The 17,891-nt window shown below is 40.3% G+C and overlaps 1 protein-coding gene and 1 pseudogene across 5 annotated transcripts in view; one reads left to right on the top strand and one right to left on the bottom strand.

The window, feature by feature from the left end:
* The window catches only part of LOC116400292 (myocyte-specific enhancer factor 2C-like), a 19,947-nt gene extending 15,060 nt beyond the window's left edge, over positions 1 to 4,887 (top strand). For 2 of the 5 annotated variants that reach the window (XM_031878066.1, XM_031878067.1), the window contains 7 exons: positions 1,546 to 1,689; positions 1,796 to 1,973; positions 2,179 to 2,223; positions 2,598 to 2,764; positions 3,545 to 3,677; positions 4,300 to 4,423; positions 4,512 to 4,887. In XM_031878066.1, the coding sequence (XP_031733926.1) occupies positions 1,546 to 1,689; positions 1,796 to 1,973; positions 2,179 to 2,223; positions 2,598 to 2,764; positions 3,545 to 3,677; positions 4,300 to 4,423; positions 4,512 to 4,833 (1,113 nt within the window). In that variant the 3' untranslated portion in view covers positions 4,834 to 4,887. The remainder of the gene's footprint in view (positions 1 to 1,545; positions 1,690 to 1,795; positions 1,974 to 2,178; positions 2,224 to 2,597; positions 2,765 to 3,544; positions 3,678 to 4,299; positions 4,424 to 4,511) is intronic. The other 3 variants (XM_031878070.1, XM_031878069.1, XM_031878068.1) reach the window with 3 other exon arrangements.
* Positions 4,888 to 12,507: 7,620 nt separating this feature from the next.
* The window catches only part of LOC116400299 (arrestin domain-containing protein 3-like), a 53,144-nt pseudogene continuing 47,760 nt past the window's right edge, over positions 12,508 to 17,891 (bottom strand).

Genomic DNA, 17,891 nt, shown 5'->3' with positions numbered 1-17,891 from the left:
GTGTGTGTGTGTGTGTGTGTGTGTGTGTGTGTGTGTGTGTGTGTGTGCGTGCTGCAGTGGGTTTAATGTTTTAATAGACGAGCCAGATTGACAGATTGTGAGGGAGTGACGAGAAACGCTGCGGAGCAAAAAATAGCCTTCTACGGCCATCGGCCCGGGAGCTACGCTGGTATTGGTGGTAGCTCCCCCCCCCCCCCCTCTCTGAAGCCAAACAGGTGGACATGACTGGGATGAGTGGGATAGCTGCACTGGGCCAACCGCTGAGCCCTGTGTGTGTGTGTGTGTGTGTGTGTGTGTGTGTGTGTGTGTGTGTGTGTGTGTGTGTGTGTGAGTGTGTGAGTGTGTGTGTGTGCGCATGTGTGTGTGTGTGTGTGTTGTACAGTATGTGGTTTGGCTCTCAGTCGTCTGCTTCAGCACTTCACAGCCCATTAGTCCAGTCTGTCACTGCAACACACACACACACGCACACACACGCGCACACAGTGGTGGAAAAAGTTCTTGGATCTTATACTTCAGGAGAAGCAGTAATACTACAGTGTATGAATACTATATTTAAGTAATAGTACATGTTTAAAACCTTAAGCAAAAAGTATCATCAAAATATCTTCAAAGTACTGAAAGTAGAAGTACTCATTCTGCAGAGTAGTATATTGTATTATAATGATGTGTTCATCAGCTCATTGTACTGACTTCATGTACTGCTGGTACTTTAATGTATATTAATACTTCATTTATTATTGATTATATTTTGTATCAATAATCAGAATCTGTAAAGTAACTAAAGTTATTCATATTTCCCTCTGAGACGTAGAGAAGTAGAAGTAGCAGAAAGTAGAAATACTCAGTCACATCTTGAGGTATTTGTACTTCCCTGAAGTACTTGAGTTGATGTCTGGTCACACAGCGCCCTCCTGTGGTGGGACGAGACGTATTTCATCTGTAAACATTAGTCATGTTCTCTAACAGAGTATCGCTGTATTAGCATCAAAATATACTTATTATCAGAAGTAAAAGTACACAAGATGCAGAATAGTATATATTGTATTATTGTATCATAACTATTAATGCATTAATCTGTTTATGTTTAAATCTGTTTTATTAGCTGATTATATTTAGTTTTAATAATCTGAATAAAGTTATTAAATAAATGCAGTAAAAAGTACAAACACTACATGGAGGGAAAAGTACCTTAACATTGTAGTAATTGTACTCCAGTGGAGTATTTAAGTACTTCATGTATTTCCTCTTTTTATCAGAGTAACTCGTTGTTTTGTGATGTGTTTTAATGCAGTTATACTTTAATGTTTATATTACCTCATAGTAAAACATGACGTCTACATTATGTGTTTATGTTTATGATTTATAACTGAAGTTATTGAACAATCTGCTGATTGTTTCTTTCAACAGTTTGTGCTTCAAAGAAACATTCATCTTGTTGTAGAAACGTTGCTCTGAACGGACTCCTTGTTTCCGCTCTACAGCCAGTAAGCACAGTTTATGTCTTATGATTTATTAATGCTTCACTCATCCAGACGTTTCTTTCAGACGCTGCGTAAAAAAGGTTTGAGCGGCTGCGACAGCCCCGACATCGAGGCCGACGACTCGGCGGGTCAGAGCCCCGAGTCTGACGACAAGTACCGAAAGATCAACGAGGACATCGACCTCATGATCAACAGACAGAGGATCTGTGTATGTTTACTTTATATATATATATATATATATATTTTTTTTTTTATATATACATTCAGCATATGTCATCAGTGACAGCCGACTGACTGAACCCCGTCTCCTCCAGCAGGGTCTGGTTCCCTCCAGCTACGACATGGCCGGGGCTCCAGGTGGTCTGCTGTACTCCCACCCCGGGATCAGCTGTGGGCTGGGGAACCACAACCTGCTGCCCCTCCCCCACTCACACGCCTCCCTGCAGAGGAACGGCATGTCGCCTCAGAGGCCCTCCAGCACCGGGAACGCAGGTGAGGAGAGATATGAAGATGAAGAGAGTTATGAATCAGATCCTCTTCTTCACTTCAGTAGTAAATATTATAACTTGTTTGATTCAGACACATGTTTTATCTACGTGTGAATAATCAGAAGAGAATCCTGATGAACTGAGAGAATGAGTTTGATTATTGATCAGTGAATATTGATAGAATCATGTGAACGTGTTTGTGTCTGTAGGACTGATGGGCTCAGAGCTGCTGACTGCTGTGGGCTCCAGTGTGGGTAAGACTCACCTTTATCATTATTATCATCGTTATTATTATTATCATGATTATTATTAGTATTAGTATTAGTATTATTATTATTATTAGTATTAGTATTATTATTATCATCATTCAGAGAGCTGGAGACCAGCTACCTGTTCAGCATCTCATCTGATATTAAAGTTGGTATTTAATCCCACACTGTTAACATTGTGTTTCTTAGTTTATTATAATGCGTTGTATTGAATAGTACTGTATTATGTTGTATATTTTAATATTTCTACAACATAAATAGAATTAAATCAGGTTTTAATCAGATAAAACTGTTACGTTAGTGTTTGATTATTAAAGTTAAATCTATATTTGCTCACAAACGTGCGTGTGCGTCTGCAGGAAACGGGAGCTACGCTTCCCTCTGCTCGTCCCCGGGCTTAGGGTCTCCAGGAGGCGTGTCCAAGAACATGACGGACAAGAGTCCTCCTCCAATGAGCATGAGCCGTAAGCCCGACCTCAGGACTCTGATGCCGCCCTCCAACAAGTGCAGCAACATGCCGCCCATCGTGAGTCCTGCTCAACTTCATCCTTCACTGTATGGATTTATGTCAGTGTGTCGGTTATTAATATCACGGAGGCTTTTTGTATTTTAGTTATATACTTTAAAAATAAGAATCGGCAAAGTCAACTGTCAAATACATGTAGTACAGTAAAAAGTACAACATGTAGCTCTAAAATGTAGTTGAGAAGAATTGTTATTAAATTAAAGAAATTAAAATAGTTTAATATGTAGTAATTATTTCAATTTTACTAATTCGTTTTTTGTCAGATTTATTTAAATGTATAGGAAATACAAACTTCCACCCGACTTATTTATTAGTAGTATTAGTAGTATATCGTGTTTATTCATGTTGATTCTGAAGATACATTTACTAAAGTACTACCATTTAATGATACTTTATACTATTCCACTACATCTCAGAGTAAATACTGTACTTTTTACTGCACTACATCTCAGAGTAAATATATATAAATATAATATTATCCACTAACTTTGTCTGACAGCTTTAGATTTAGCATAATAATTAAAATACTTTGGCTGATAGTACTTACAGTATATGTATGAGTATAAGTATACGAGTGTATGAGTGTATGAGTATGAGTGTATGAGTATGAGTATGAGTATGAGTGTATGAGTATTTGAGTATGAGTATAAGTGTACGAGTGTATGAGTGTATGAGTATATGAGTATGAGTATATGAGTATGAGTATATGAGTATAGGAGTATATGAGTATAGGAGTATGAGTACGTGCAGCTGTGTAACGTTCCGTTTGTCTCGTCTTAGCAGAACCAGAGAATAAATCACTCTCAGACGGCTCAGTCTCTGTCCTCTCCGGCCGTGTCCCTCGCTGCTCAGACTCTACCTGCACAGCTGATGGCCGGCTATCCGTCCTCACTCTCCTCCTCCTACGGCACAGGTGAGTACAACAACACACGTACAAGTACTCACACCACGCTGTGAAAATACTCAAACCTGCTTCCAAAGAATCTGGTGGAATCAGAACATCGTGCAGCTTCACCAGAAGCTCCTTCAGCTCAGACTCCAGCATGGACGACCCAGATCAGCTGTTCATGAGGGACCTCCAAAATAAAAGTATCATCAGGGACCTCCAAAATAAAAGCAGAGTTCAAGTTCCTCGTAAAAATAACACTCAACATTTTTATGACAAACTATACTCGGACTTCTTTGGACATACTGTACTCTGACTTTTTAATAAAAAAAGACTTCTTTTCATGATCATTTCTGACATTCTATGTGAGTTTTTAATGACATTTCAACATACTAAATGACTTTTTCATATTTTCCGACATGATTTGTTCAAGACATTTTTGGACATTTGTCTAACGATACTTTCATGGCATACAATGACATCATGATATATTGTTTATGGAACGTCCCTCTTGTAGCCTCTAATCTCCAGCTGTGCATCATATTCTCTGACATCATATGTTCGTAGTGTCGCTGAGATAAAAAGTCAACGAGCTCAGAGAAACCGACTGATGATTTATGATTTATGGTTTATTTCCGTGTTTCCTCAGAGTTCTCCCTCAGCAGCGACCTGTCCTCTCTGTCCGGGTTCGGAGGTTCTGGTCTGGGATCAGTAGCGAGCTGGCAGCAGCAGCAGATACAGAACCTCCAGCACTCGGCCCTGGGACACATGGGGTGAGTATCTTTGAGGGGGGGGGGGGGTATGACGTCGATCAAGGAAGCATAGAAGCTAAGAGTTTAACGTATTCCTCTCGTCCTCCAGGACTTTGTGTCAGAACTCAAACCTGAACCTCTCCTCCGGCCACCTTCCCAACCTCCACATCAAGTCCGAGCCGGCCTCTCCTCCCGGGGACCGGAGCATCGGCATGCTCGGCGCGGGACTCATCGGCGGATGCCTGACCACCGCGGGCGGTTACTCCGCCGCCGGCCACTCGCCCGGCGACAGCGCGTCCAGCTGCGAGAGCTCGTACGAGGACGGCGAGGATCACCACGGCAACTTCCTCCTGCAGCCGCTGGCCAATCACGAGGAGCGACACAGCCCGTCGGTCAAACGGATGAGGCTCTCCGAGGGCTGGGCCACATGATGGGGGCCACATGATGGGAGCCCGGCTGCAGCCAGAAGGGGGGGGGGGGGGGGGGGGGGGGAGTAAAAGTTACCGTATAGTGTTATTATTAATATCATATTCTTCTTGTACCGAGTGGGTGTGTGCTATATGTGTCATGGTAACGTGAGAGGGGGCGGAGTCAAAGAGTTTTATCAGAATACAGTGACGTTCTGCTGTATTCACAACATGTACTGTAGCTAGAAGTGTACACGAGAGGAAGTACTTCTGGAAAGTATTCATCAAACTGTTAAGAAGTACACTTCAGAGTGACTAAAGTCGAGCCAATCAGAGACACAGATTCACTCTGATGACGTATTACTCATCATGACGACACCAAGAGGAAAAGATCTTTACTTTTACAGTTTGATGAATGACTCTCCAGGTTATGATCCGTACAAACGTGTGTACTACACGTTTGTACTACTCGTGTGTTGTACATGTACTGCTTGTTTTGCGTGTGTTCATAGGGCGGGGGCGGGGGCGGGCGGGGGTATAATAACTAATATGTCACACATGTGCACATGTATGCAAACAGAAGAAGAAGAAGTCTGGTACTCTGAGCAGACGTGCTGAGGGGAACTCGGTCCACGTCGTGTTGCAGGTTCAACATATTTGCGCACATTTATAAATATGAATGTATGGAGGGTCGGGGAGGCAAATGGAAAGCGGTAGAGAGGAAGTAGAGAGAGAGAGGGGGAGGAGCTCTGGAGAGAGGGAGGAGGTGGGTGAGTGGGGAGGAAGTTATTTGCAACAGGTTGCATAGAAAAGTTTCACTTGATGTGAAAACGCTTCTCAGAGTTAGAGAATCATTAGAGCCGCGTCAGCGAAAATGTGTTTTTCTGTGAATCGCAATTCAGATAAAAGTTTGGAAGCAAAGAAAAGTGAATAATAACGAACCACCACTGAATACACAAATACGTCAATAAAACATGAAGATAATGTCAACAAATGCCTGAAGACTCAGAATAAAGCGGATTAAATTCATTATAAATATGACGGATGGAAAACTACAAAACAAAAAGTTTTTGATTTCAAAAAGTTTTAAAATGAAGATTCTTAAATTCCACATTTGACATGAAATCAAACTTAAATATCTGTACTTCTGTACGGTTATGTAAAGAAATAGGATAAATCAAACCTCATGTCACATAACTGGCTTTAACTTGAATCTGTCCACGTAACGTATTCAAGTATTCAGTCGTGGTCACGGTTCATAACTTGGTCATTGTCATGTCTTTGTTTGCTTCCATACAAACTAAACCTGCGTTATTGTCGCCTGACCTCGGAGTGATGAATAAACGTCACTCATGGCCTTGTTATGCACGGAGACAAGGCTAGCTGTTAGCTTAGCATAGCAGTCAGAAAAGCCATATCCAACAGGACAGAGATGCTTTATATCGTGTTATGATTTTTGAATTCTTTATTATATCAAATTGATATTCTTAGATGTCTGCAGCTCTATTTAATAAGATAACTAATATAAAGAAGCAGAGGTTTTATATTAAACGTTCAGGGAGATTTTAATAAAAACAATAATCCTCTTAATAATGTGTCACATCACAGTGAAGCTCAAAGGACAAATTACTGGTTAAAAACACTATGCAGTATTTTTACAGTGGTGGAACTTTACTTAAGTAAAAGTACAACAAATGTACAAAGAAAAATAATCGCCATAAGTTCTTCATATCAGAGAGAAATGGACTTTCTCCGATTTTAAAAGGAGTTGCATAAAATATAAACATTAAAGTACAAAACAAAGTACTAGTACATCAAAAAAAGAGTACAGTACTTGAGTAAAGGTACTTTCCACCTCTGTGTACTGCGACTCTACAAGGACATTGTGGACGTTTTGAATAATTTGTGCCTTGTACCTGAAACTGTCTGTAACACCCCGCCACAATAAGAGCCTGAGTGTTTGTATTGTAAAGAGACAGGCGGTCTGAGGGTCCTTAACATTTGAATATTTTGGTTTAAAAACTGTATATTTGGAGCTTGAACCCTCGGCCACTGTGAGTAAAACATCACTAGTAGCTGTTCTAGTTCAACAAATAAAATACTAAATGCAGTTTATGTACAGACCACACAATGGTGTCTGTTGGAGAAGAAAGAGGGCGGAGCCCCGATGTGTTTCTTCATGGTGACCGTTGTCTCCGGGCTGGTCAGCTGTTCTCAGATTAACTGAACCCGACTGTGGGTTTAACAAAGCTGAGGGACGTCAGAGCCCGGAGCACGTCCTCAGGTGTAAACTAACCAAACTGTGTATCGTGTTTTTTGAGTTTCTTTTAGTAACTGCCTGGACTTGTACCTCAGACCCCCCCCATGATATGATTTGACTGTCTGTACTGTAAATGTAAAAGCTTTCCCACTACGTGCTTCTAATAACACCAGTTAAATATTAACAGATTGTTAGCGGCATAAGCTGGCCTTCTGTCGCCACCTGGAGACAAAGTTTCTCAGAAGAAAAACAAAGTCAGAGATCATGTACATGTACATCAACTCCCTCACAGAGATGTGATAGTATTTGTATTTTGCAGAAAAATATACAAAAATAAAAACAGGCTCCGTTACAATGATCACGTGCTTTTATTTTTGCGAGGACCGAATGTCATTAAAAACATTTTTTAAAGTTATAGTATGTCATTAAAAAAACAGTCTAGTATGTTATGTCATAATACAGTCATATAGAAGCCAACAGTATATAAAGGAGTTAAAACATCTACAGCAGTAAAATATAATATTAATCCAGAAGCAACATTTTGCTGTACAATAAGTACTTTTACTGTGAATTACCTTTAACTCACTCACTTCAAGTTAGGCTTCGAATGCTGTACTTTTACCTGTATTGGACTATTTTTATAGTGTAGTATTAGTACTTTTACTGTAGTATAGGATCTTAATACTTCTAACTATAATTCTGAATGAATAGCACATTTACTAGTTAGACTAATTTAACAATGAAAAACAACACAATGTACTTTAAAAACTAAAGAAAAGGTTGTGAAAGCTGAGAAGCAAGATTTGGTATTTAAAGGAATTAATAAAAAGTTACTCTAGAAGTTATGAGGGTTTCATTTTGTCTTTCTTCAGCCGGCTTAATATTTCTAAAATCTCAGCTCCAGCTCGGTGTAGTTGTAGTTGCAGTAGTAGTTGCAGTAGTAGTAGTTGCAGTAGTAGTAGTTGCAGTTGTAGTTGTAGTTGCAGTAGTAGTTGCAGTAGTAGTAGTAGTAGTTGTAGTAGTAGTTCTAGTAGTAGTTGCAGTAGTAGTAGTAGTAGTAGTTGCAGTAGTAGTAGTTGCAGTAGTAGTAGTTGCAGTAGTTGCAGTAGTAGTAGTTGCAGTAGTAGTAGTTGCAGTAGTAGTAGTTGCAGTAGTTGTAGTTGTAGTTGCAGTAGTAGTTGCAGTAGTAGTAGTTGCAGTAGTAGTAGTTGCAGTTGTAGTAGTAGTAGTAGTAGTTGTAGTTGCAGTAGTAGTTGCAGTAGTAGTAGTAGTAGTTGTAGTAGTAGTTCTAGTATTAGTTGTAGTAGTAGTTGTAGTAGTAGTAGTAGTTGCAGTAGTAGTATTAGTTCTAGTAGTAGTAGTAGTTGTAGTTCTAGTAGTAGTTCTAGTAGTTGTAGTAGTAGTTCTAGTATTAGTTGTAGTTCTAGTTGTATTAGTAGTTCTAGTATTATTTCTAGTATTAGTTGCAGTTCTAGTAGTTCTAGTAGTAGTTCTAGTATTAGATAAAAACCAACACCAAACTGCTGCCATGTCTCACTTCTACAGACTGGCCGCCAGGGGGTGCCACAATCCTTCTCACTCAAATATTGCTGCTGAAGTTGGACAAAGCGTTGTTATTAATAAGCTTATAATATAATTTTTACTGCAAAATTATTATTTGTAAAGTAGCTTAAGTTGTCAGGCAGTAAAAAGTACAATATTTTCCACTAAATGTAGCAGAGTAGAAGTAAAAAGTATGATAAATGGAAATACTTAACAATATTGAGGTACTTTACTTGAGTAAAAACTTATATTTGTGCTGAAACTCTACAAAGTTTACATAACTTCTAAATTAACAATTACATTCACTATGAATCAATCTGCTAATTATCTTCTCAATGTTCAATTTACTTTATTATTTTAAACTATCACCATTTAACATGTATTAATATGTGATCGCTCACATATTAATACATGTTTAATATTGCTCTACACAGTATTAAACCACGAGATCAAGACAATATATTTTCTAAGATCAGCTGTACTTGTATACAAATGTTGGACAATTTCATTTAAAACAAAACATGTTTAGTGAGCAGAAATCTGTTTCTTCAAAGTAACAAAAGCTGTTAGAGTAAATGCATGAAAAGAATCAAGTAAAGTAATAGTACCTCTAAGTACTTGAGCAGAAGTACTTAGTTACATTAGTAACTTAGTGACTGCCTTGTGTTTGGGCCACTCAGCGCTGTGATTATGAACAAACCGCTCATAAATTGTGAGTCATGATCTGATATGAATGCAGACAGCTCGTGGTTATTTCTGTCCGTCTGTCCGTCCCACAGACTGCTGGCAGCAGAGCGGGAGGCCAGCAGGAGGCCGGCGTAAAGGGCAGAAGAGTTCAGCTGCAGAGGAGCAGCAAACTCCTGCAAGAAGGACGGAAACTGAGGCGACAAAAGCACTAATGTGTGTGTTTGAGCATGTTTACATTTCATCCAGACCTTTTCTTATAGGGGGTGTGTGTGTGTGTGTGTGTGTGTGTGTGTGTGTGTGTGTGTGTGTGGGGGGGGGGGGGGTTGGAATCTGCAGACACCAAACCAGACTGTGTTCAGAAGTCATCAAGGACGTCCTGAGAACTGGCACGAGGCCCAGACGCCTGCAGAGAAATGTGTGTTTTCCTGATGCATGTACAACTAGAACCAACATGCACACTACGCCAAGGCCAACACGTGACTTTAGTAAACATAAACTACATATATACATATATACATATATAAACAGAGAAATGATAGTTTTGTGCATGTGTCCTGAGGATCACGCGTCTCTGACAGCAAAAGAAAACTACACCTTTTCCCAGTCGGTGGTGGAAAAAACAAGCAAAAACTTTATCTTTCATGGAAATATGAGGAAGGCTTTTAAAAGGCTTGACGCCTGCCTGTCTGTCTGTCTGTCTGCCTGTCTGCCTGCCTGTCTGTCTGCATCCAGTTGAAACTAGTTTGTGTTTATCAGCTGGACAGACGCAGCCTGTTTGGTGGAAGCCAAAACATCGTTCATGTGTCCTCTGGTCTGTGTGGGAGGAGGGTTTGTGTTTTTTGTTCTTGTTCACAGCGCAGTAATTAAAGAGTCACGGTAGAAACACTTATGAACGGGATATGTTTTCATAGAAGAAGAGTTAGACACGGTTAGTCTGAGGGTTCAATGATAAGAATGGATCGGAGTCTGCTGCACACTTCTACATGCACACGTGCCCTTTACTTGAGTAAAAGTACGACACAGCAAAATAAAAATACACGTAAGTACAAGTAAAAACCCTAATCTTACTTAGAAAGTGTAACTTCACCCACAGATCCGAGCCTAAGTTCACCGACTGCAGAGTTTTAAAAATACATAAAAAGGTGTGTGAGGGGCTGAGAGATTAAGCCACGCCCACTTTCATATGCCAAAAGCCTTGAAATCTTGATAACCATTTACAGCCACACAGTCACTCCTCTGGTTGCATAGAAGTCTATGAGAAAATGACTCTACTTCTCTCTTGATTTATTACCTCAGTAAACATTGTAAACATGAGTTCATGGTCTCAATCTCTAGTTTCAAGTCTTCTTCAATACAGCATGATGTTCATTTAGTACATTATGGTCCATTTAGAGTCACACAGACCATAAAGCAGGGGATGCTTTAGGGCGGGGCTACACGCTGATTGACAGGTCTCTACCGGAGGAGTTGTCTGAATTTTTCGTCTTTCAACTTTAACCTTTCACAGTGTGTTTTCACACGCATGTGGTTGTACTTAACTCCGCCCTCTTCTGGCTGCAAAAAACCAACATGGCGACTGACGAAAACCAAGATCCCAACGGACAGAACGCTGAACTCAAGGCTGTAAAACATGAGTCCACAACCCAATGTGTGACGTCACCATACGTCCACTTCTTATAGACAGTCAGGAAACCTCAGATAAACTTTAAAATGGCTCCTTTACGATTCAACCACAAAAAAATGTTTAAGTAAAGTATATTCAGACAAACAGCATGCATGAGCTGATAGACTAAACTAACTCAAACAGCTTAGAGATTGTGATTATTCAGAGTTATTTATGTGCCTTTAACTGTAAATCAAGCAACAAATGGGTGATAAATGTTCAATTTTGACAGTTTCTCCACATTGCAGAAACCAAAGGCGGTGGAATAAAAGCTGATTTTAGAGGCTCATCGTGAGACTTGGTGACAGTCGATAGAAGTACAAAGTGATGATTATTATTTCTTTTATTTTTATTGTTTTGGAACCAAACAAGCTGCTGTTTCTCATTGGTTTAAGTCAGCCAGGATGTCACACCTCTAAAGAGTCATGTTACTGGTTTACTATGAGGTCATTATGACAGCCTTCAGTTTGTAGACAGGAAACGCCCACAAAACAACAAAAGTATTTTAACTTTATCACAATAATAAAAAGAAAAGGTTAGCATGTTGAGGACATCTGAAGAAATTAGCTCAACTGCTGCAGGAAATAATATTTGAATAACACCAGCAGAAATTTAAAAGGATAACAGGAAACAGTAATAAGAACCGGAAACGGAAGTAGCACAACACCACCTGCTAACATGTAGACACCATAAAAACAGACAAAAAACGGAGTTTTTATGAATAACTTAATTAAATATTACATTATTACTATAATTATTATATTATTATAATTGAATTATTTAAAATTAATAACATAATAACTGACATTATGAAGCGAACACAAGCAGAAACACGTCATGACAGCAGCATTAGCATTAGCATTAGCAGCAGCAGATACTTAGCTTGAGACGCCGGCGTCCTGGCCTTAGCGCGCGCGGCCCGACAACAAAACTTGTGAAAAAAACTCGGCCGAGAACCAAGCAAATTCTACCGGGTTTTAGGCAACAGGAAAAAATCCGGTCCACCGGGATTATTTACGTTAATCCTATTATCATAAAAACCTAGAAGCACAGATGTGTCGGATCAGCTGTGACCGGAAACTGCTTTAGAAACTTTCCCGTGCTAGGCACCTGCGAGAATGTGATTGGAGGCTGCTGGTCACATGCCTGTGAATGGGCCAATGATTGTGAAGCATACGGCAGATAGAAGCGTGACTTCAGTGCGTTACCGGAACTAACGCGATACTTTGTTTGACTGAAACGTGACGTAGTAGAAATAAAGTAGCATAAAAGTTGAGATACTGAAGTAAAGTACAAACTTACCTCAAAGTACTTGAGTGGAGGAAGTATTCAGACCCTTCACTTAAGTAAAAGTACTAATACCACGCTGTGAAAATACAGTTAAATTACAGACATTCTGAAGACACTACGGGTGAATAGGGTCAAAACATGAACTCATAGATATCACCATGAAACTTCACCACTCACATTAAGAGGAGTACTATTTGTATTACAAGTTTTCTGAAATATTGTGCTTAAATATGCAAATGAGGCGTTATGTAATGGTAACTTTTGGTGAATTTAAGCTCAATTCTGTTTTTTGCAGAGTGTGCAGCGGCTCACGAGAGCTCCGGCTCACATCTGGTTTGTTGTCTCTGCAGAAACCGGGATGACGGATCAGCTGCTGTTACACTGACTGGCAGTGTAGGCCGGGGATTTACTGAGTCGCACACATTCAGCCAATATTTGTTTACACGGTGGCACAGTGGTTCGATTTAAAGTATGCAGAATGAACTAGTAGCAGCTCTGGTTTACAGTGTACACATGAATGTACACACAACTATCACTGGATTACTTAAATACTGGAGTAAACTTAACATCATGAGGATTCTCAGGGAAGGTCTGCAGTAATACGGAGCTCATGTTCTCCAAGCGGGTTTAGGAGAGTTTATTCACGATGGACGACTGAGATAATTATATATTTGTAAAGTGTAATTCTCACTGAATCCCAAAAACAGGTTTCATGTTTGTATGGAAGCTCATTGTGAGGAACAAATAAAGATCCTGTAAGTCATTATAATGAGATACTATCTCATAATTATGACTTACTATCTCATAATGTACAGAAACACTACAAATGACTCATTATTTTATAAAATAAACCTTTTATTTTATCAAAAAATTGATCATGACAGCAGTAAGATCATGATAATAATATATAATGCACAGAAATGGAATAAACAGCAACAGAGTATATGAAAAACTAGTGCAAAAAAAAAAAAAAGAAGAGTACTCATACAAAAATATATTGCACTTTGAAGTTTTAGGTGGAAGCTGTTTGAACAACATTCTCAATTTGATATATTCATCTGTAAACATTTTTATCTTTTTTTATCTTTTTTTCTTGAGCACAAAGCTTCTTAACATCCATGTTCGGAAAATAAAAATAATAATGAAATAAAATCTACAGCAAGAGAAGCTTCAGTTCAGAGCAGAACCCGACAGGCGACTTGTGGTACTTTATCTTGGTTGGTCGGAGTTGTGCTTATTCTCTAGACCCTGGTCATTTAAACCAACACACACACACACCTCTCTCTCTCTCTCTCACACACACACACACACACACACACACACACACACACACACACTCATACACAATCTGAGCTTTACTGTCAGTGCTCGAAGTGTTTGTATTTGTTTCTTGTCCCAGAGCTCAAACTCTCCTTTAATAACTGAACTTGTAGCTTTTGTCCTCGTCTTGAAAAAAGGTGTCATTTATATTTAAGAGAATATTGTGTGGACAGAATCTACCGCACAAAAGAATAAAAAAAAGACGGCGGCAATCTGCAGAATATATAAAACCACCGAAAAAGGAAAAAACAGAAACAACGGTTTGTGCAAAATTCCCCGTGGAGGCTTGGTGTTTGTGTTCTGCCTCGTCAGAGTCACACAGTGGTGTCAAGGAACTCTGTTTTTTGCCTCATCGTGAGCACAGGATATACAGGATATAAAATCCCTGGTCCATATGTCAGTGCGGTCACCGAATACTCTCTCAGCTGACTCCCCCCCCCCAGCCTTATTTATGGTGATATATAATCTGGTGAGAAGCTGGCTGGAGTCGAGGGGTGACGCTGTGCATGAAGCCTCTCAGAGCTCACGAGCTTCTCCTCAGCGGGACGGACACGTGTCGGGTCTCCTGACGGCTGCCGCCGAGCACACCTCCACGGGGTCGGGGTACGGATCCACCTGAAGGGGGGGGGGACAGAGCGGCGTCTTTACCGGCTGCTGATGGAGCAATACATATAAAGCACATATTTAAACTTCCTCATGTTGACAGGATAGAAAATCGAAATCCTTCTGAATCCCGTATTCTTTTAAATGTCTTCTTCTTTAATTTTAATTGTCAACTTGAGGCCAAAAAGCTAAATACAACTGAAAGATGTGATCCCTCAGTAGTAGAAGTCAGAGGTGTGATGACATCACAGACAGATGTTCAGATCGATGCCACTCTCACATCTGTACAATACATGTGAAGCTGCAGCCGGTTACATTAGCTTAGCTTAGCACAAAGACTGGAAACAGGAGGAAACAGCTAGCTCGGCTTTACCCAAAAAATCCTCAAAACTCCTGTAACGCTCAGCTGAAGTATAATGATGTGTTTAGAAGTAGTTTTGAAAAATTATACCTGTTCATGTATCTTAAGTGGATACTTTGTATATCATCTTAATATATACTTTATATATTTTGTATACTCTTATTGCATCTTCATGTATATGTTGCACGTTTTGTACTCTCTTGCAGTGAGTGACAGTTGTCTGCTGACGGTGTGTTTATGAGTGTGCGTATGAACTGTACCTCAGAGTAGAGTGGGGGGGGGCAGATATCTGAACTCTGTGATGTAAGTGAGCAGAGCCTCCTGGTCCTGGTCCTCAGACCTCTCACAGCCGTGCAGACACTCCCGCCTCTGAGACTCTGATATCGACAGATTGCCGTAACTCGGCGGCGCTGCAAAAACAACAGACGAGCGTTAGAGACCCTCAGTGCAGCGACAGAGAAAACACACGTACGTGTGTGTGTGTGTGTGTGTGTGTGTTCGTACCCTCAGGCCTCTCGGACAGACCCAGCCAGCTCAAAGTGCTGCAGTTGCTGCTGATGCTGGAGGTTCGGGAGGAGCAGGCATGCAGAGGTATGGTCCCGATCACCAACGGCAGCGAGAGAGACAAGTTCAACCCGCCGGGAACGTCCACATACACCTGCAGGGAGACAGGGGGGGGGGGGTCTCAGTGGGAGCCAGTTGGACCAGTTCATATGAGCTCCTGAGGTGATGAAGTATTTTCATATACACATGAGCTGTTGGTGCGTTACACAAGCTGACACACCTGAGTGTGAAGAGACGAGAACTCCTCGTTCTTTAACAGGAACGTTGTTTTACAGTCAAAGACAACACCGTCCTGAACCTCCTCCAGCTACACTCGCCAACAATACAACCCTCATTTATTCTAATAATTATTATTAAAAACATAATGAAAATAAAACACAATAAAATGAATAAAAACATAATAATAATAATAAACTTGTGCTGGGCAACGATTAAAATATTTAATCGCGATTAATCGCATGATTTTTTCGCAATTAATCTCATTGTTATGCGCAAAGTTCAATAATGAATTAAAAAGTAGTGTATTGCGCACTTTTATTTTAAAGTACTGCTATATGAACAAAAGGTCAATAACATTTGGTTTAAACACTTTAAACACTTCAGGTTCTTGTTAGCAGCAGTATTCCCTTTACACAGCAGCAGTTATAACACAGTTATAATGATTCTGATCATAGATATTCAGCCGGTGTTCACAACTTTATCTTCATGTGTGTAAGAGATGCAATTTAAATATTCTTCTTGAAAACTGCAAACATATCTACGTCATGTTTTTATGTTTGTTAAATTCTCAGTAGTGATACTAAATGATGCTTATTATACATATTACAAACAAAACACTTTAAAAACTCTAAAACAATAATTTAAATGAATCATTTCTTTTTTGCTTTTTTGGTATTGTGGTCAGACACATCTGCAACGCTGATTACCGTAATATGTGTGGTATTTGTTATAAATGTACGTTGGTACATAGAGGGTGATAAGAAGCTGTACATGGAGGGACTTAGGACCCAGGGGAATGTAGGTGAAGGAAACGGGAAGAGACGGAGGAGACGCCACACAAACAGCTGTTCACCGCTCGCTGTCGGTTGGTCGGTCGGTTCTTGTGTTAAAAATGTCCGCTTAATAATAAAAACTAAACTGCGTGAACGCGTGATATAATAATTGTCGGTGTTAATGAATGAATGAGTTAACGCGATAATAACGTGTTAACTTGCCCAGCACTAACTTTAATATATAACCAGCAGGTTATTAGTGTACAGTTTCTTATTAGTTTTTACTGCGTTACTGTAGTGTGTCGTTTTTCATGTTAGCTGGTAAATTTGAAGTAAGAAATATTACAACATGGTATAAACTGAAGAGTGCATTTTGAATAGTTTTACTTTTGATACTATAAAACTTATGTCCTCAAGTATAATTTTGTAACAGCATATTTTTATCATTGTGATACTCTTACTTTAACTTTTAATACAATAATACTTTAATACTAAAATACTTATGGTACCTTTTACTTGTCATGTTTGTATTGTGATACTACCTTAACATATTTAGAGGATCTGAGTCCTTCTGGTCTTCAGTGTACCCGGGTCAGACTCTACACATAGTGGCTTTGAGGTGCAGAGAAACCTGGACTCACCACGAGGGCATACTCCACTCTGATGATGGGACAGCCCAGGATGGAGGGCGACACCGGGGGGATCTTCAGCAGTTTGCCCTCCCAGCTCTGGCTCTTCCCCTGAGGCAGAGGGTCTCCTCTCAGGTTGGACACCAGCTGCTGGATCTGCTTTCCCTTGCCCTTGGCGAAGAAGGTCTGGGTCTGGTACAGGGCCGCCTTGGGCACCACCACCCGGGACGAACAGTTCTCGACCTCGGCGAAGATTTGGATCGACTCGCCTTGGAGAGAAGGGAGAAGAGATCAGTCTGTCGGACTGAGAGAGAAGTGAAATAAGTGAAACATTGAGAGTAAAAATAAAGGAAAGAGTTGAAGGAGTTAAGGGGGAGAGGCGGCTCACCTGGTGTGTAGCCCTTTCGCTCGATCTTGGCGCTGAGGGAGATCGGGCCTGAAGCGCAGAACCAGCAGCACAGCGTCTTCTCCTTAGAACCAGCCTGAGGGGCCTGAAGCACACCATCACCCGGATTAGTGCTTCCACAACATCACGGATAATATCGCCTTCTCAAAGGAACATTTTGAGAAATGAGCTCATTCGCTTCGTAGCCGAGAGTTGGAGGAGAAGATTGATACCACACTCATGTATGTTCAGTCAACATGACGCTGCAGCTGGTTAGCTTAGCTTAGCATAAAGACTGGAAACAGCTAGCCTAGCGCTGTCTGAAGAAACTGAATTTGTCCATGAAAATCTCTAAAATTCACCAATTATCTATTACATGTAATATCTTGTTTGTTTAATACACTAAGAAATAACGGTGCTATCTAGATCCATTTGGGTTGTTTTGATTGTCCTCATGGGAGAACCTTTTTGGTTCCTGGAGTAACCTTTTTTTAAAGAGTTACACCTAGAACCATCTGTGAAAGGTTCAACCCAGAACCCCCTATGAGAGGTTTTAAAGAAAACCCTTATGGTGTAATGGTTCCACCTAGAACCCTGTCTGGAGGTTATATCATGAACCATTTCCCCTCCTGAGGGTGCTAACAAAAACCCACCCTTTTATATTACAAGACTTTCATCTAGAACCCACCCAGGGGGTTCTACCGAAAACACTTTTATATTACAAGGCTACACAGGTAAAGTGTTGGTACTCCTTTAGAACCACAGATTAAGTGTTGGTACTCCTTT

Source organism: Anarrhichthys ocellatus, unplaced genomic scaffold (assembly GCF_004355925.1).
Source record: "Anarrhichthys ocellatus isolate YVR2014 unplaced genomic scaffold, GSC_Weel_1.0 scaffold160, whole genome shotgun sequence".
NCBI lineage: Eukaryota > Metazoa > Chordata > Actinopteri > Perciformes > Anarhichadidae > Anarrhichthys > Anarrhichthys ocellatus.
The sequence above is the reverse complement of the archived record's forward strand: the minus strand, read 5'-3'. Positions and strand labels throughout refer to the sequence as shown.